Consider the following 19,690-nt stretch of genomic DNA (forward strand, 5'->3'; position numbering starts at 1 on the left):
ACATTTTTTTTTTATATATACGCTTAATAAACATCATGTTCAATAGCCATAAAATTATTCTGCAGACTAGTGATCTGATATATTGAAATTTTGCATATAGAATTTAGATCGCAACATATGCTTTTGTTCTTTTTACATGTAAGGATACACATACTATAGAGTTTCTTCTCAATTGCGCTTTTACTTCGGTAAAACGGATCGTTGAAAGCACCTGTGCCGTTTAAATAATCGTTTCATTCTTGATAATGCGTGTACGCAGTATTCTGCTTCAACAAATGATCAGATAAAGAAACAGAAAATGTGTCTATTTTTAACTAAACCAGTCTGGAATTTCAACGTGTCTTTACGAAAGCATATCAGAACAAAATTTCTCTATTATAATCGTATACAACAATTGATAAAAAACAAATTCTCATAGACATAAAAAAAGCTAGGTTTCTATTATAACCTACGCAGTAATTGATAACAACAATTTGCCCCGTAGTCATAAAAAACTTCATTTTTACTATCATAATAATATAATACCCGATAACAGACAATTTCCTCCATATCCATAGAGAAACTATGTTCGTATTACAAACTGTAAAGAAAACTATATTTCCAAAAAAACTATACCCAATAACCCACAAGAGAACGACTTTTTCTATAGTTTAGAAAAAAGTTATTCTAAAAAGAACACGTACAAAAGTACTAAATCTTTTACAGTCTCCTCGGTAACATCTTCAAGTACCCATAAACCTTGGCTTATCCCCCAAGCAATGCTTCGTACGATCTACTACACAGCTAACACCGTGACAATAGCATACTTAGCGTAATATTTTTCTTTCCTCGAAACCGCCGAACCCCTAAAATCATGTTCCATGACGTCAATCGCTTGATAACGTTACGCCTCGGGTAGCCTCGAAGAAAGCTCCGCATAGCGGTTGGAGAGAGTGGTGGTAACAGTAACCGATTGCAGGTTCGGGTGGCGTTGAACGGGTTGCAGTAGCTGCAGGGCCGGCACCGCGACGCCCGAGCGTCGTTGGCCTCCTGGTTGCGCGCGATTCGCGTGGCGCCTTCGCTCGATACCCGCTGCGGCAAAACCATCTGGTTCCGTTGGTAGCGCGTGGTGGGAGCAGCCTCTGTTTTATTTCTGTCTCGGTGTCCGTCTGCACCGGGGCCAACCAAGACGCAATCGTGCAGTTTTCGCGTCAAACCAACAGTTCGATTTTGTCCCGCGTTCCATCTGTACCGATTCTCCGTGTCCTGAGACATGGAGGACAGTTACACAGTACACAGGCGGCGCAAAGCCGCGGCCAGAAGGCGCGAGAAGACACCGGACCCTTCCTCGAGGAACCAACGATTGGTGGAAACTTCCGACGACGAGGAAGAGGCGAGACGCGCCAGGATGGAGCAGATGGCGGAGGATGCTGAGCGGGCCGAGTTGGAGGATCGGGAGAAGAGAAGCAAGGAGGAAGATTTGCAGCTGAAGGTCGAGGAGAGAAAGAAGAGGAGTCCAAGCAAGGTCAAGGACGCTGATGGTAGAAAGGTGAGCGAAGAGAAGAAGAGTTCTGCTTCTCCTCAGAAGGAATCGCAAGCACGTGAGAGTGACGCTAAAGATGAGACCACTGCACAGTCGGTAAGGAAGGAATTGACTAGCCAAGTGGATAACGGAAGTCCAGTGAAGGAAGCGACCAAGAGTGGAGAAGTTGTTACGAAGTATCAGGATGCTATACCGAGCTCAAAGGATATTGATGGTGATATAGATCAACCGATTGAACCGAGGAAGGTGGAAAGACGTTTGAAGAAGAAGTCGAGGGAAAGAATGGAGAGACACGGTCAGTCGACTGACTCTAGCGATATGGAGGATATAGACAGGCATCCGAGAAGAACTAAATCGCCGGAAACAGGGAGATTTAGAATAAAGAAGAGTTCCTCGAAGAAAATTAGCAGCGGTGATTCCGAAGTTGGAGTAAAAGAGGCGATCGAGAAGCCTCCAAGGGAGAAGAAGTCCAGTAAACAGAAGCTTGAGGGAGACGATCAAGCGAAACCTGAAAGAGGACGTTCTAGAGTTCATAGTCAAACCGACGATACCGACGAGGATCGTAAAATGAAGAAAAGCGAATCTTTCCCTCGGCAGACGGAAGAAATCTCGATGAAGAGATCCTCCTCTGACATAAAGAAGCAGATAATTCCTTTGAGTAACGACAGTCTAATGAAAGATTTCGCTAGAGCCCAAGAGGAATATCTGAAGAGAGAGCAGAACATCCTCGATGCCGATATTCCGGATGTGTTCGAGGATGCTCAAGAAGAAAAGTCGCTGAGAAGAAGAAAATTCAGTACACCGCTCACAGAGACGGAACAAGAAGCCATCGAGAAATCTATCGAGAAGCTGAAAGAGTCTGAGAGAAGAAAAGGTTGGTTTTCTTGGCTGCCATTCTTTGGCAAGAAAAAGGAAGACAAAGAAGACGATGACCCAGAGGAGAAAGAAGACCTCGAAAAACCAGAGAAAGTCAAACCATCAAAACAAAAGGAAGAACCGACAAAAGTTAAAAGAGAAGACAAATTCTTAGAAGTAAGACTGGACCAACCGGCGAAAGTCACTTTCATGGACTTTTTAAGGGCAATGAAAGACGTGGTTGCAGAGTTTAAGGCGTTCGTCGCGCAAAATCCTCGGGAAGCTCAAATTGTAAGAGGATTGAGAAATCGTTGCTTGTCAGAATTAATGTTGGTGATGATCTACTGTGGTTTGGGCGCGTTTATTTTCCGGTTCACCGAGGGTGCATTCGAGACGTTCTACAAATGCGGCGTGAAACGCGTGAAACGAGATTTCCTGGATAGTTTGTGGAACTACAGTCACAATCTGAGGGAAGACGACTGGAAGAGCATGGCTCGCCGGAAGTTAATGGAGTTTGAGGAGCAGTTGCACACTGCTCACGAAGCGGGCGTTCATACATACAGCGGGCAAAGAAGTTGGAGCTTTCTCAACGCTGTCGTGTACTGTCTGACAGTAATAACCACTATCGGTGAGAAAATGCGGATAGCTCTGGGATAACAGGAAATATCGAAGGAAAATATAAAATCGATGTGCGACGATGCGAAGAGATATGGTTATCGCAAAAGCTCTTATAAGTTCCGTATTGATTTTCCTAACTGGCTGATATAGTCGTACAGACGATGATTGTGGGTTGTATACTTCATTGTCAAAAGCTGAATGCGCACGCGTTTCGTGTCAGCGGCCTAAATTTTTCAAGAATGATAAGTTCGTAGGGGACTTTGGGAATTTATTACATTCTGGAAAGGAATATCGTGATTTTGAAACTTCTGAGGATTTGGTGCCATGGAGGGATACGTTGTTATTAAATATTAGTAATAGAATGGATATCTAACAGATTTCGTGTTTAGATTAACAATGACTATGAAACACGGTTTTTGAGAGTAGTTTGATATCACGAAATATCTCTTTAATCTAATTTCAAAAAATATTTCATAGTAAAATTGGCAATTTCCAGGGAAACGAAATTCAAACATTCATGATGCAATGAATTAAGCGAAGTTATAATTCGGCTTTTATGTTTAGTCTCTTAGAAATTACTAATCAGTAGAAATCTAATTAATCTAATATGGGAAGCAACGAATGGTTTCTAATTTACATAATCTTTTTAATCATATTTAATAAGACGACGACAATTAAAGCTGGAAATTATCTGTGAAATGAAATATTGCCGATAAGTTGAATGCTCCATATTTTATATTTGGATTGTTAATAACCCTTAATTAGTAAAAACGTAATATTACAATATTGCTAACAGATTGAATATTAAATTAAATCTAACAACGTTATACAATAATTCATTTTTCGTACTTACGATCTTACAAATCTTTAATCAGTAGAAATTTAATATTAAATTTATATGATTTGCGAATATGCGTAACCATTTGAATCTAGATCGATATGATGAGCACAGAGCCAGCAATTATCGATAAATCGAAATACAAATTACATCGGCTATCCGATCGATTCGAATTTAATAAACAGAAAATCAAATTTCATAATATTTCGTTTCATCGAAACGAACGATCCCAAAGTTCATGAGGAACAGACAGTTCCAAACAATAATCGTTTACATAAACGAGATACTTGAAAGGAAAGTTCTATTATCGAAGAATTCGACCACTTTATGAGCAAACGACCGCCAAATTGTACCACTAAAATTGCTAAACTTAGACCGAACACCACCGCGTATTTAGTATCTCTCAGGTTTATTTTTGTCCCATAGAAATATATGTATAGAGATGTGAAACTCTCGAGGTTCGACCCTAAAATTTTAATTCTCATTACCGAATATGAATCATGCGATTCCAGTCGTTACAGTACCTCAACTTTACCAATCTGTCGCTCTATTTTAGGATACGGACATATTTCACCTAGTACCACCACCGGAAGAGCCATCACAATAGTTTACGCTATCTTCGGTATCCCGATGTTTCTGATAATATTAGCCGATTTTGGCAAATTATTCACGCGTGGTATCAAGTTCCTCTGGGCGTTCGTCCGAAGGGTGTATTATACCGGAAGTTGTCGCAAGGTTCGTCGAACCGTACCTGTTCAGGTAAGATCTCAAAATCATAGAGAACGATCGTCTTGTGACTTTTGGTTCCTATTCGTTTTATTTCCATCCTAAAAGGAAAAGCAATTTTCCACTCTTAACCACTCTTTGTTGCATTTTCTAATATATCATCGTAATCATAGAAGAAAAAAAGAAAAAAGAATAAATTTTATCGAGACAATTAAAATTAAAGTCAAATTCTGCAAGAAGTCAATGCACAGCATTATCGCAATAATCGAATATCACGTGTTCTACCTTCTGACCTTGTATCTCGCGAGCTCACCAAGCTTATACCAAGCTTCCATCGACTGCAACATTGTGATTTCTAATTTCACTGATTAAGTCTTCGGTAAACAGGAAGTGATGAAAGGCGTGCAATTAGTTTACGACCTAGCAACGTTTAAGAGGCCCTCGCAGATTAACCCAGAGGATATCGAAGAAATACAAAAGCAGGCTCCGCAATCTCAAACGGTGCTCAACTTGGATGGAAACGTGCCTGACACACCAGGAACACCGGCGATGTCCGCGTTCGCCATCGACGACGAATTTAATCTACCAATTTCTGTTGCCATCTTCATTCTACTCGGTTACATTTTCATAGGCGCCACATTGTTCTGTTTATCGGAAGGATGGGGCTTCTTCGAGAGCTTCTACTTCGTTTTCATCTCCATGAGCACTATCGGCTTCGGCGATTACGTGCCAAAGGTGAAAATTCTTCGCATTCTTTTTTTTTTTTTTTGTTTTTACTTCGACGATATTTCAGTCGTCGTTTTTATATCTTGCATCACGCCCCGCTCGTTTCGCCTTCCCTAAACGACGAGATCGATTCGATCGTTGCTAGACTGATTCCAAGAGACACGTTCGATCGAACAGTTAACTTTCCTTCTAACTCAAAGCTGGATACGCAGCGTTTAGTCATATCGTGTGAGAGAATTTTCAGAATTTTGTAAGCTGGGACAACGTTACGTAATCCATGGATAGCGGTATAAATTTTGATTTATGCAATGTTAGTATTTGTTCTATTTCGTCGAGCTTTCAACTCAAAGAAATTTGGAAAAGAAACGGTAAGAATTTCTATGTAATGAAATTCGGGGAAAAGGAAGGAACTTTACGAATTCTAGAAGCTTACTATTTTACATCATTTGCCCTTATCTTTTTATTTACCTTAATAAGCGATTCGTTGAATTAAACAATCTTAATCTTACTTTAACCGAGAGCAAATTTAATTAATTATTAATTATTAATTTTTCTCCGTACAAACGAATAGAGGAAATTCGATATTACGCGGTATTACGAAGTATCGTTATACAACGTGGCTGAAATTTACCAATTTTAACTTATCAAATTCAGAACGTGTCTCTTCGATGTACATTCTTCGATTTTCATTTGCGATTAGCGTTTGCTTTATATTTGACCGATGGAATGTACCTTTGTCCCCAAGATTCGTATTCAGTGAGCTATATAATTAACTTATTCTTTTGCTTGTCCCTTTCACGGTGGCGTTCAGACGGTAAGCTTTGAAAATCAAAAAGTTAATCAAGAAACAGACAAACAAACACAAATTCTAAAGAGAACTAATAATGCACATCACCGTATATACACACTATTTCGTACATGCTTTTCGCATAAATCTCACTTCGGCACAATTGCACGTGTTTTCTTAGAGAAAATTAAAACAAAAAAAAAAAAAAACCGCCGATGACAGAATACACGCGCACACATTAACAAATTGATTGGTTGGTTGATCTAGCATCCCATATACATGATGTGTTCGATAATATACCTGGTGTTCGGCCTGGCCCTCACGTCTATGTGCATCAACGTCGTACAGGTACGCATTTTTCACTAATTATTTTCCAAAGAAATAAAAAAATCTAATAATCCGATCTAACCTGCGATAATCTAAATCTCATAATCCAATGTAAATTAACAAATTTTCTAAATCTCTTATAATAGTAATATTTTCTAATCTAATGAAAATCTAGTAATCCAATCTAATCCATAGTATAATATAACAATGTGATATAAATGGTATAACATAATGTACATATAATTTATATACAATAATCCAATTTAATTTTATAGTTAATAATATACAGGGTGGTTGGTAACTGGTGGTACAAGCGGAAAGGGGGTGATTCTACGCGAAAAAAGAAGTCGAAAATATAGAATAAACATTTTTCGTTTGAGGCTTTGTTTTCGAGAAATTCGACTTTGAATTTTCGCTCGGTACGCGTGCACTTTATCGCGTCTCGTTATAACGGATCTCACTGTAGATCGTTGTCTCGATGGAAGAATTAAAAAAAAAAAAATTTTTATTTTATATTTTCGACTTCTCTTTTCGCGTAGAATCACCCCCTTTCCGCTTGTATCACTAGTTACCAACCACCCTGTATATGCATGTACATGTAAATAACCTGTCCCATAATAATCTAAATTTTCTAATCGAATATAAATTAAATAGACTTTTCTAAGCTTTTTCTACACTTTACTAATCTAGTGTACCTTCAATAACAATATAATCTAATTTAGAATATCGAAGAAATATTAACTTCTATTATACCTAACACATTCTACTCTTTATTATTCCTACATCTATAACGCCCCATACTATCGCGCTTTTAACGCTTGACAATTAATCTGGTCAACAGGTGATGCTATCAGACTCATTCAAACAGGCGAGTCAGAAGATTGGAGCGACGATTGGCTTCGAGATTGCGGAAGAGGATCAATCAGTGAATCCAGCGGTTCCTCCGCCGGTCGAAGTCGCTGACGTTCACACTACCATCAAAGAGTCCGACAGTGGTGAAAAGGTTGCACCAAAGGCCAAGCAGGAAGACGTCGACTTATAAATAAGAACTTTCTACCAAAAGCCAAAAAAATCCAAAGGAACAAAAAAGAAAAAAAAAAGAACTAGTCGAGTTATCCGATTGATCGCTGCGTTCGCACACCGAGCACCGTTAACACGCGCGTTTTCGCCTTTAAAACAATAAGTCTTGTTCGTCCGGTCGCTTAAACAGGCAACGACGAGTCTCAATTCGACTCGATTCGGTTATCAGTCGAGGTCGCGGAGAAACGAAATCGATAAAAATTACACGCATACGAATAATTCACTTTGAAATTGGTGCTTGAATTTTCAACGATCGTTCACGATCATCGTCCCGATCGATCGTGGTACCCTGGACAGGGTGTACAGTGGCGTGAAAAAATTTACTACCAGACTGAATTTTTAACTTCGTATTTGAAGAGCGATATCTGGAAAAGCTTCAAGTAATATCGGGATACGCAAACGCCGTATAGTTTATCCACGATATTGCCTGAAACTCTTTAAAATATCGTTTTTGAAATATAAGGTGGGAAATGTATTTGGCCGGAAAACTTTGCACGCCATTGTAGATCGCGTTTCTGGTCGCCGTAGAAACGGCTAATCGAAACTTTCATGCTCCGTATGGGACACACAGGAATGCTAAATGAGCCGCTTATTTGGCAAATCGGTTTAGTCCATGAAACAAAATACAGAGAAAATTGATGAAATTATACATTTAAATAAGGATCGATCGAATGCTTTGGCGCGAAAAATTTCAAAAATTTCTCAAATTCGAGTTAATCACTTTCAGGTCACTTTGATCGAACGGTTCAAGTCATAGGATCTACCAGTTACTAAGACTCTCGCTGGCTGCACCGTAGTCGCCACAGAAAACGCACCTGATTACGAATTCCTTCGTGTCTGGTAGGAAGCCAACCTTGGAGCGTATTCTGAGAGCGAACGTTACGCTGACAACGCGATTAGAATGTGATCGATTTAGACATGGATAGAGAAGCGCGGATTCTTTTAACGAGGAATGATTGAAATTGGCATCTTAAAATTAACGAGTTCCGTGCCGTATGGTTCATTCGACGACGAAACGATTCTTATGACAGAAAGTAGAATTTTTATCAGAGATTTAATAGTATTCTTTTCGCTTTTCAAAATGTCAGAGATTCAGAGAAATCGCTACTTTTCTATAACTGGTTACTTTAAACTAACTTTTGACTATGCTTTGAGATTAATGTGTGAAATAAAAAAAAAAAAAAAAATAAGAAAGAAAAATGGAAATGATTAAAATACACGATAAAATTCTTTTAAGGAATAGAAGTTACTTCAAACATGGTTACATTCTGATGAATTCATTTTGATGAATGAAAAATGTAAGAATCTCGAGGAACTAATTAAAGAAATCTTATATCGGTAAGGCAGAAAATATGAACGTTACCATCATCGATACGAATTACAGATGATATCGAGGACTGATTCACGTGACCAATTCTAGAAAGTGATAAGGATATCTTGTAATTTGTGACGATTTAAATGGATAGTACTCTAGTTTCAGTAGATGCGAAATTACAATAAAGAGAAGCTTACTTGCAATAAAGAAAAACTTGATTACAAAGAATCGCCGCCTATTTTCTACGCGTATCTAGATATTCTACGATAAATTCTTTTTACTTTAAAACTTCACCGACACTTTCAATTCTCACCCGGCACGGAACGTGTTAATATTTTCCAGAACTATGAGCGTTCAACCTCAAATTTTCAATTTACAATCAAAGTTCGCAGAAAATTTAAAATCCATCTCGTGAGGTTCGTGTCAGGTGTCGAACGTTATTTTTATCGAGCGAACGACACTGCACGCGAATGCGAACTAATCAATCCGCATAACATAAAAAAAGAAAATCTTATCGTTCCTCGCGATATAAACGGCTGATTGTCACAAGCGTAACGTAAGAAGGAGGATATCCGGTTGTTCTTAGTTCGATGATAAGAAAAGACGTATAGTAATTCTGCGATTGTTCGCAGACCAGACACAGCAATTGCGATTTATTTGTCGTAGTCTACTGTCGACAATAAATACAGCCCTGTACTTTGTATATTTTGTAGATTTGTCGTGTTGCTATCTTCTTTTTTCTTTTTTAAGTTGTTTTTATATTACGTACATACGAGTATAATGAAGCTTTCGGATAGACACACCTGTACCGACTGAGTAGCTTTTAAATTTTCAGTCTCTGAGTTCTGTTCGAACGTTTCGTCCATATAAAGAAAAGATGTGTGATCTTATTGTTTAAACAATCCTCCAGTTGCATTCGTAAAACATTCAGTGAAGAGTGTGGAGATGCATATTTTTATTCGATGTTAATCTGAACAGCGTTCTCCAATCTAAAGTACATTCGATGAATATAAAAATCAATAACTACATAATAGGTAGATTTTAGTATAATGAAACGTTATATTGATACATTGAGATGTTATACCTATATTTAAACTTGTTTAATTATTCAAATATTATTGTTGTAATTACTTCACTTTTGAGCGTATTCAATAATCGTACATAAAACTATGTTTATTACTTTTTGTCCTTTTTATGCACAGCTTTTGATGGGATTTTTCTTCAATTTTTAATAGATATATAACGTATTTAAATGTATTTAATTATTTGTTATAAACATTATCAAATATGAAAACTATTTTACCATGTTATGTCAAAAAAGAAAGGAAATTACCAATTGATGAATTCGTCGGTAAAACAGTGATTCATGGAACTTTTTTTCAACAATGAATGTTAAAATTGTTAATATTTATCACATAACAAACCAAAATGATGCACTACTAAAAAAATCGATTGCAGAATGGCGAACGATGTTGTAGAAGGAGAGAAGAAGGTGTTTGACGATCGAACTGGGGGATTGAAATAAATTTTCGTCGCGGGAAGAGGAAAAAAACTTGTGCCTTTTTAAGAATGAACTGCGTTAGCTATTTACATTTTATCAGATACGATAAGAATTCCTGTAACGCGATTAAATTATAGAAACAGAGAAAAAAAGATATATAACGTATATACTCGTTGCTACTTAAGTGACAAAAATATACTTCCTTTTTCCAACGATTGAAAAGGAACAAAAGATATGACAGATCGCTTAATGTCTATACCATATGTCTTTGCAATTTTATTACACGTTATAAATTCACGTAACAGAAATAAAAAGAAACGAAATAAGCGAGCAAATTGATTATGGGTAACGAGTACTTGTTATTATTAATATGATCATAATAATGACATCATTGTGAACTTTATTTACAAATAAATGTTTCAGATATTAGGATTTTTTCACCTTTATTTTAACCACTTTTCTTATACAGGCTGTCTCTTGCAACTAAGACGTACGCATCCCGTGACTCACAGAAAAAAATTATTTTATTCATGACCGAAATTGAAATTAATTTTACTGTGAAATTATGACCACTATAATGGCGATAATGGTTTGCCATTGCAATACGAATACTTCTACTTGGAACAAATTATTCATCTTAGAACAACATTAGATGTAGAATTTAATATAGTGCAAATTAAATGATAACTCATTAAATTTCTGTACACGATACTTTGCTCAGACTAGAACGAAACTATTTGATAAATGTTCTAACTACATCCAATTGCGATCGTAGCCAATTAGCTCGCATTATTTGTTGCATATATAATTCATAATTCTATTACTTATAGTAATGCAATTAATAATTGTATATCAAACAATACGGTTACCTATGTCTCACCACATGGAGGTACGGGAAAACACTACGTAGTTGAAATCACGCATTTCAAAAAATGGTACATCTTGATACCACTCACAATTCAACAGCACAATGACGCTCCGCGCCAAAATTTTGCCTAGCTGTCTCGGAATTGCTGTAGCGGAATGGTTCCTGATTCGTTTAAAGTCGCGCGTACAATTGAAATACTGTACGCTGGAAAACTTGTTTCAGTCAAGGATCTATGATAGTTTCAGAACGGATAACGTACATGAACGACATTGCATCGCCCGTCTACACCGATCACGTCGCTGTCGCTCATGTGCATCGGATTTTATGTGCGTAACCTATCACTGTTGTCAGCTGTCAGTTACGTGTCGTGAGAATTTTACTTTCGAGAGTTTAATAAGCGAAGATCTTTTCGTAGCTATTGATTTTATCATCTTTGACGATTAAGTCGAATTTGAATATAATATCAGACGAATTGTTTGCACGGTTGTAACCGTGCTATTTATATTGATGTTATAAAATGAAAAATGGATTCGCATGTTCTGCATTTTTTCACTATAGGATAGTATTGTATACTTCACTAAAATTTACATTAAGGGAATATACATTAATGTTATTTATTCATATAATGAAAAAAGGACTAATCTGATCCATTTAAGCATGTAATGGAAAAAGATATTTATTAAAATTTTTCTATATTAACTGGTGTATAAGGAACCTTGAAGATAAGATCTCTTTTGAGTTTTAACATAACATTTATATTAAAAGAAAATTATATAACATGGATTTAGTGTTCCCCAATATAACAAATAAGATAAAGAACCTTATGGTTTACAATTTATTAATAATGAAGCTAATCGATCTATATTACAATTTAGTTCTGACATAAGAATCTAAAAGATCATGCATTTACATGTGTTTTCTATATGTGTGTATTTGTAATGATTATTAAGAGCACCCATGATCTTGGCTTTTTTATATTAACTTTCTTCCAAAAACTACAATCATTAACTATATACGTGTTCATAACAATAACGAATATTTCATTTTTGTTCAGAATTTGTAACTATACTACTTTGTCTATGGATTATGTGCATAGGCTAAATAAATTATGAATAATAATTTTAATATGTGCAGGAGATCGAAAGCTTCATTTACTTCTATTCTCCATACCAAACGAATGTCTTTATCTTAATATACATCTACGTTTGATCATAATTACATTTTTGTATTTGTTTTATTAATAATTTTACAGCAATGATTTATGTTACCTTAAAGAGCAATTATATACATTAATTCATGTTATAAATAAAAGTTATTATACAATTATATCTATATGTTCAGTTATGTAGCAAATAGTATTTTGAGCAGTTTTTTTATTCAAGAAGAATGTAATACATTATGGAAAATGGTATTCCACTTTTATTAGATATCTTTTTGAATAAAAAACAATTTGAATAATTTTATGCATATATAAAAACTTAACAATTTTTCATGATTTATAACATTCCAATCAATAATAAACAATTCTTATTGTGTTTGATGAATCGAAAATACTTTTTCCATGCAAGTGGAAGAATCAAGACCATATGGTCTTCTTTGGCAGGTATTCTTCGCACACTTTAAACAAAATATTAAATTATGCTATTAATTAGTATTGGTATTCTTGCGATTGTTACTTTCTATACTGATATATATGTAGATTTACTCTTTTACGTAATAATAACATGCATTAAATCACCCGATTACATTTAGAAAGAAGTTAATTTACGCAAAATTTAATAGCTATGCCAATTTTCTGTTTTAGAGTAATCGCATTGTTATAGTATACCGAATTATAACATTATAATCGAGTTAATCTGATGTAATACTGTCGTGGAAAGTTTTTCACATTGCTTGTCACTTATTAAATGAATTTAGTTACACAGTACCACAGTTCCAGTGGTTCCAGCAAAACAACAATCTGGCAGATTTACCAATTCTAATACATTACAATTACTCCTATAAATCATTTTATTTACACTTATGATTGGCTAGCGACAATATCGATAAAATCAGGTCATATGTGCACTATAGAGCGAAATAAACGTTATCGTTCATTTCTTTACATTCTCTTATACGTTGTATCTCCCGTTTGCAAGATGTACTTGGGCACTTAGTGAGTGATCTCTCGCTTATTATTACATAGTATTCGGTAACGTTTAAACACGATTAGAGTAACATCGCAGTGATATCGCTCGTACTTATTGTTGCATATTGCCTTATAGACATGAGGCACCTCTTATTACGTTACATCTGAAATTTATAAAAATAATATCCTGCTAATCTTCCCATTTCTTTTTTTTCTCATAAAATTACCACATCGTTAACAATATCGCAAATATAAACATCTTGAACTTTTATGTTACAAACGTACAAGTTTAAATATAGAATTATAAGTACCATTAATAATAATCGAACACATTCGTCATGAGTGCGTTTAACATGAGTGTCGCGATCATCTACGCCTACGCATTTGTTCGATATTCTTTTTTTTCTCTCTCTCTCTCTCTACAATCAGTATAATCTGTCGTATCAACGGCACATTATTTCCTTGTTCACTGTAATTGTAATTGTAATTAAATTAATCGGCGTTCCTCGTGGCCAACATTAATTCTCTTGCGACTACCAGTTTGTTTTTCCAAAACGTTTCATCGTACCCTTTTTACTTTCGTATACAGTTCCTATCGTTTTTCCTCATATCGCTACTTCATACGATTCAATACTAAATCGCAGACCACTTGCAGACCTTTTTGGTACGGGCTCTCGGCTAAAGACTGTGCAAGTTTCATGGCCTCGATGCAATGCTTCCGCGCCAAAAATTTCGTTTGGTCCAGGCCCTGCGACTTGTGCACCAGCTCGAACGCTTTCTCCACGTCTCCTGGCTCTTGAAATCGGCGCATGATCATCGCGTTCAATTCTGGATACTATGATAGAAAAACGAAGGAGGTGAGTCAGAAATTGAAAGGTCAAATCGTGATATTAAAAAGCAAAAGAATATAGCAATTTATATTATGTTCAACTACGATTTATGAATTATTTATTGAACTACTATCTATAAATATAAGTTTCATTCTGTACGAGTCGTATAATACGAAGTGGATTATAGTAAGTCCTGATTCTAAAACGTATTTACCAATTAATTTATGTACTTTTTTCATTTTCTTACCCGTTCACAGGCGAAAAGAACTGGAGCAGTTGCAAGACCTAACTTCAAATCTGCTGCGGTAGGTTTGCCCATTGTTGACAAAGACGACACGAAATCCAAAAGATCGTCGACTAATTGAAATGCTAAACCGATGTTCCTGCCGTATTGGAAGGCTAATTCGACCAACTGTTCATCACCACCAGCTAGCATAGTCACCTACGTTCAAAATATATTTATTAATGATATATTATTTGTTAAATTAATCGTATTTATATTCACATTAATTAGAAGACATAATTCTTCATATTAGAAACTGTTTCGACCTGTACGAAAGGATTAAATATCAAGATCAACATGACAGTACATACCGCTTTCAAGGAATTAGCAACTAAGCTGGCCGTCTTGCGATACGTTTTTGTGAGGTAATGCGCGAATCTCTCGTTTTCCGTCTCCTTAGAGCCAAGCTGCATAAATTCACCCTGCACCAGGTCCGTCACGACCTGGAAAGCACCTGGACTTGTCAATACTTATCATCAGGGTTATATCAGGATCCTAGAGCATGTGAATACTCTTACGTATCCGTACAAATATCAACGTATTAATTAACAGCACGTAAATAATAGATACTTCTTTACTAAAAGTTATTCTATCTATCGCATTAAATATTCTATAGTTAAAAATATTCATATTGTAGATATGGTTTGTGGACTTTACCTGACTGAGCGTGAGGGTGACATCGTCATTTTGCAGTTGAGCTATCATAATTGACGCGACTGCCAGAACATAATCTCCTGTCATGGTCACCTGAAAATTGAGCAACAAATCATGAAAACATACATTAAGATATTTTTCCAGAGGATAAAAATACGGAGAAGTTTGTTTAAGATTAAGTAAAATGAAATGATCCGATCTTTCTCGTGGAAAGTAATCCTGGCATTTTAATTACCAAAATGCGCAGTCGCTCAATAAAGACAATTAACGAAGGTAATATACTATGACTTGAAAACAAAATCTTCCCAAATAATATACTTTGATGTATATATATATATATTTATTTATAAATATCTAATTATACATTTATAAATGTACAAATAAATATACTGTAAATTCCGGAAGATTTTGCAGATAATTTTATCGTTCAGCTTCCATTGTATTATTAACGATAAATTGCGAGCCTTTCGTAGGTTGTAAAAGTTAAGAAAGATGAAACGGCTATGCACGATTAAAGAACGTGTTTCCTTTCACTGAATATCTTTCGAAATAGAAGCAGGCAAGTTAGATCTGGCAAATGTTCGATATTGATGGATGACACGTGCGTTTGCTCTCGTAATAGTTCCCTCTCCCCTCTTATTTTTATTTAAATAGCACATCAAAACGATACACATTGATCGAGATACGTTTGCATATTAATTAATTTATCGCAATGAAGATCTTTCCACTTGTCTGGTTTTATACGAACAACTCGATGATCTTACTGGGTAATCGAGGCTTGGCAATGCGAGAGGAGGCCACTTTCTTTTGTTAGTCTTACACATGGACACAGTTTGGGTCTACGATTAAGGTAAAAGCGTATACAGAAAGCGTAAAATGAACGAATATAGTGAAAAACTTTTCAAACACGTCAGAAAGTGATTTTCATTATGATTCTACTGAAAAAAGAAAGAAAGAAATGTTCGCCTCAACGTTTTTTCATCTACATCACATATTGAATATTAAATATATTATTAAAATATAGAATATTAAAAAATAGAATATTAAAAAATTAATTGTTATTAATATATTAAAAAATAGAATATACGAAATATTTCTTCAAAGTATAATTTATATAAAATTGAATTTCTATTTATGGCATCATGTATGTTTTTTGTGTATCTTTTTTTATTCAAGATAGATATCAATAATTTTATAAACTTAACCCCCTGAATTTAGAGAGAATTTAGAGAGAAATTTTCTGTATTTTTTATATTTCTCAGACATAAAAAATACACGTTCTCAGCTTAGGAATAAATTAATAATCTTTCGTTATTCTGGCATGGCATTAAAATTCAATAAAAACAGATTTATAAAACGTTTAAATTTGACGCTGATTACAACTTCAAAATTCTTCAGATTGTGTAGCTTTCTAGTATATTTAATATATAATTTTGCATCAGTCACAACGGCAAATAACCGATAATCGTTCGAAGAGCTACTTAAAGAATGCTTATAAGGCAAAGCGTTAACTGTCTATTTTTGAAGAGAAACACTTCATGAAAATTGACACAACCTAAAGAGATTTCAGTGCCATTTAAGTACTTCCTATTGACTATTTATCTACGACTTTTTAACTATCGAGTTAGTAGTTCCAGTCCATTAGATCGAGCTTGGCTCGACCCATAATGTTACGTACAGTAACAAGATAAAAATGATCCTTTGACTAGCAAGAAATGGAAGAAATCTTACTATTGTTGTTAATTAGGCGTTAAAGAAGCTGTCGAACGCGGTTGGAATATCAGATACAGAGTGACGCCAGGAAACCAGAGAATAGCGTCTGCCGATGTTAAAAGCTATTGGAAATCAAAGGTTTCAGAGTATTGTAGCTTGGATACGACGGATATTCATCGGCGGTTTTCCTTGCTCACCACCGGGATAACCGCAAACATATGCATCGAAATCGAAACGCTTGTCGTGGTCGCATCGCCGTCGACGACCTATTCTACCATTCGACGATTTAACGCGTGCTTATTCTGGCCCTTATTTGCATTGCAGCGACTTTCTAGCCACGTAGAATAGAACAACGGCATGCAAGATATTCTACCTCGTTTCTTCGATCGAAATAGGAAAGTGCATGGAAAAGATTAACGCGAAGGACGATCATTTCAATTGTGATCTCTCTAATGTACAATTACAATCGTTGCCTCTATTTCGAAATTAACACGTTGTCAATCATGCCACGTTCTTCGAACTTTCTTACGCCTCGACCTCGCTTTAGTTTTAATCGAGAAACAGATGTTTCGTGTTTCAAAGAAAATCATTAGTATACAATTTGACCGAGAGATCAATATCAATAACGATTATATCGTTTTGTCAATGTCTTTGTGAAATTGAAAAATCTTCTAATGACGAGGGATAAGATCCTAAATAAGAAAATGACAGAAAAATAATTTACATTTGGAAACCTACAGTCTGAAGAAGAATCGATTATGTGGTTAGTGCTGTCTTTGTTCAATGATACGATATAAATAAGACAGGCGATTAATAAATTGGTTAAGAGTTAGCAATGTGGATGAAATATCAAGTTGTTGCATTATAAATAGACGTGCGTGTGATTGAATTATAACGTTGAAATTACATTTTTTTTTTTTCGAATAATTAACAATCAATTTTCAACGTAGAGATTCAAGATATTATATGTATAGGATCTTTCGGAATTTTATCAATTTTAAAAATGAAAGTATTCATAGGAATTACATAAATGATCATACACGTATTTTACATGTTTTTAGATTCGTAATATGCCCCGTTAAATTAGGATGAATAATATGAATCAAAATGGTCAAATTTTCTCTCTTTTCAGTTCCATCTCTTCACCTTGAACTTTCACAAGCAAAAAAGAAAACGGGAGAGGAACTCATTGATTATGCGGGAACGAAATATCCTAGGAGCCTATCAGTGCGAATGTACGATGTCGTATATCAAATATTCAATACGTGTCATGTCATTTCGGCGAAGCTTTAACTTTAAATAGAATTGGACGCTGAAGGCCGCGTGAAATGTCGACAGATGTTGTCTTAACAATAAAAATCACGGCGATTAAAATCTCTATGTTCTCTGTAAAAAGAAGGAAGTAATTGTACATCTTACATGTTTCGAATTTTGGGAAAAATTTCTCTCATGGATATTCGACCTATATATATTTACAATCTCCAAATAAAATTCGCTATTCGGCTACGAAAACTAGGCAATAAATTTTATAATTCCTTCGTCGTTATTTCGTAAATCTTTTATAAAAAAGGAAGTTTCGTAAAAAGGGAGTTCTACGAACGAATTTTAGAAAACAATTATCTCGTTCGCTGGAGCTCGTCCACTTTGGCTACTATCTCTATGAAATTTGTTAAAAACCTAGTTTTCTATACGGAAACGTACCTTCAATCCTTCCTAAACAAACCATTTCAACATTTCCGCATTTCCAAGTATAATTTATCAATTTTACATTCACACTGGAACCATCTTCGCCGTCATCTATTCCAATGCTTTCACTACAAGTCACTTCTCCCGCTTTTGACAAGAATTTTAAAAGAACAACCTCTTCTCTATGTAATTTGTATCTCAAAAATAATCTAACTCATCTTTACCATCTAAAAAAAAAAAAAAAAAAAAAAGAAAGAAGAAAGAAAGAGAACGCGCTACTAGAGATCAACCGAAACTCAATGGAACTTAGTGCTAACTCCATCGTAACTAATTCCAGGAAACGTTTCGACTCGTTGTCTCGCCTGACAATGGTTCGAGACGAACGCGTCGTAATTTCGAGTTTCACATCCGGCATCTTCGTCGCTTGTTTTTCACGCGTGTCACCCAACAAAACGGCCGTGAGCTTTCCTTTCGAAAACACCGTGTTCTCGCCACTTTATCGACGTACCGACGATTATTGCGAAAGGCTGAGAGTTTCGCAAAGCGAACGTGAATCAGCGCGGTGGGCACCAGGGCGCAGCCCCAGCTAACGAAAAGTCTGATACGTTCCTTCGGGAAATAACTTTCGATCAATGATACGGATCGAAACTGTCGGCCGTCCATTATCGCTGCCAAGAAATCGAATTATAACAGCGCTGGTTTGCCTGAAAATAGCGAAATAATCGCGCCACGTAGAAGTTTCGTTAACGTCATCGAATAGTTATGGCAAAAATATATACGCAGAATGCAGAGATATACGTGTACGTGGAAACGAAGGGGTATGTGTAAGTAGAGTTTTTTTTCCGGAAGAAAGGAATGCTTCTTTTAATAGAGAGTTAACGAACTGTGTATCGTAGCGCGGGGATTCGAGTTTAATTGGTGGGAATTGGCAATTCAGAAAGCCAGGCGCTCCGATTATCATTTGGAATATGACGAGTAGAAAATTGGTCGGCGAACCGCGTGCTTCTGATTTTCTGCGATTTTTGGAAGAAATGTTTAGAATGTCTATATGTGTCTGTAGGTGTAAAGTAATTTTTTACCATTTAAGTGACAAAATACAAAGACCACAGTGAAGATTCCTTGCAACTTGTATAATAACTCTTCCTTATCTTTATATAATATTTACACTTTTCATCTATGCACTTAGAAATTGGCAAATTTATATATGCAGCGACGTACAGAATATACATAATA

At 35.7% G+C, this 19,690-nt stretch overlaps 2 protein-coding genes and 2 long non-coding RNA genes across 7 annotated transcripts in view; 3 read left to right on the forward strand and 1 right to left on the reverse strand.

Annotated features, from left to right (window-relative positions):
• The first annotated feature begins 953 nt into the window (after nucleotides 1-953).
• On the forward strand, nucleotides 954-14,152 carry LOC126870500 (uncharacterized). 2 transcript variants are annotated; one of them, XM_050628280.1, is made up of 6 exons: nucleotides 966-3,005; nucleotides 4,390-4,592; nucleotides 4,947-5,294; nucleotides 6,340-6,420; nucleotides 7,241-11,489; nucleotides 13,947-14,152. In XM_050628280.1, the coding sequence occupies exons 1-5, from the start codon at nucleotides 1,253-1,255 to the stop codon at nucleotides 7,439-7,441; spliced, it is 2,586 nt and encodes an 861-aa protein (XP_050484237.1). In that variant the 5' UTR covers nucleotides 966-1,252; the 3' UTR covers nucleotides 7,442-11,489; nucleotides 13,947-14,152. The 2 variants fall into 2 exon arrangements, with proteins under 2 accessions (XP_050484238.1, XP_050484237.1); XM_050628281.1 differs by lacking the exon at nucleotides 13,947-14,152 and having other exon boundaries at nucleotides 954-3,005; nucleotides 6,097-6,420; nucleotides 7,241-7,308.
• Nucleotides 11,824-19,690, reverse strand: part of LOC126870503 (all trans-polyprenyl-diphosphate synthase PDSS1) — a 53,875-nt gene continuing 46,008 nt past the window's right edge. Inside the window, exons 5-8 of the mRNA XM_050628300.1 lie at nucleotides 15,062-15,151; nucleotides 14,716-14,847; nucleotides 14,369-14,563; nucleotides 11,824-14,126 (exon numbers count right to left, since the gene is read on the reverse strand). Of these exons, the coding sequence (XP_050484257.1) occupies nucleotides 13,905-14,126; nucleotides 14,369-14,563; nucleotides 14,716-14,847; nucleotides 15,062-15,151 (639 nt within the window). The 3' untranslated portion in view covers nucleotides 11,824-13,904. The remainder of the gene's footprint in view (nucleotides 14,127-14,368; nucleotides 14,564-14,715; nucleotides 14,848-15,061; nucleotides 15,152-19,690) is intronic.
• On the forward strand, nucleotides 14,155-14,592 carry LOC126870508 (uncharacterized). Its single transcript, XR_007691357.1, has 2 exons — nucleotides 14,155-14,307; nucleotides 14,379-14,592. It is a non-coding gene; the product is annotated as an uncharacterized LOC126870508 (long non-coding RNA).
• Nucleotides 14,811-18,718, forward strand: LOC126870507 (uncharacterized). 3 transcript variants are annotated; one of them, XR_007691354.1, is made up of 3 exons: nucleotides 14,811-14,959; nucleotides 15,042-15,908; nucleotides 17,904-18,718. It is a non-coding gene; the product is annotated as an uncharacterized LOC126870507 (long non-coding RNA). The 3 variants fall into 3 exon arrangements; XR_007691356.1 differs by having other exon boundaries at nucleotides 15,042-15,331; XR_007691355.1 differs by lacking the exon at nucleotides 17,904-18,718 and adding an exon at nucleotides 16,806-17,897.

Source organism: Bombus huntii, chromosome 10 (genome assembly GCF_024542735.1).
Source record: "Bombus huntii isolate Logan2020A chromosome 10, iyBomHunt1.1, whole genome shotgun sequence".
NCBI classification, from domain to species: Eukaryota; Metazoa; Arthropoda; class Insecta; order Hymenoptera; family Apidae; genus Bombus; species Bombus huntii.

Excerpts from the sequence above, each read along its gene's own strand:
- LOC126870500 (XM_050628280.1), top strand. The coding sequence starts at position 1,253 with ATGGAGGACAGTTACACAGTACACAGGCGGCGCAAAGCCGCGGCCAGA. Across the intron at positions 5,295-6,339 it reads TCGGCGATTACGTGCCAAAG|CATCCCATATACATGATGTG; the intron begins GTGAAAATTCTT and ends TGGTTGATCTAG. Across the intron at positions 6,421-7,240 it reads TGTGCATCAACGTCGTACAG|GTGATGCTATCAGACTCATT; the intron begins GTACGCATTTTT and ends TCTGGTCAACAG.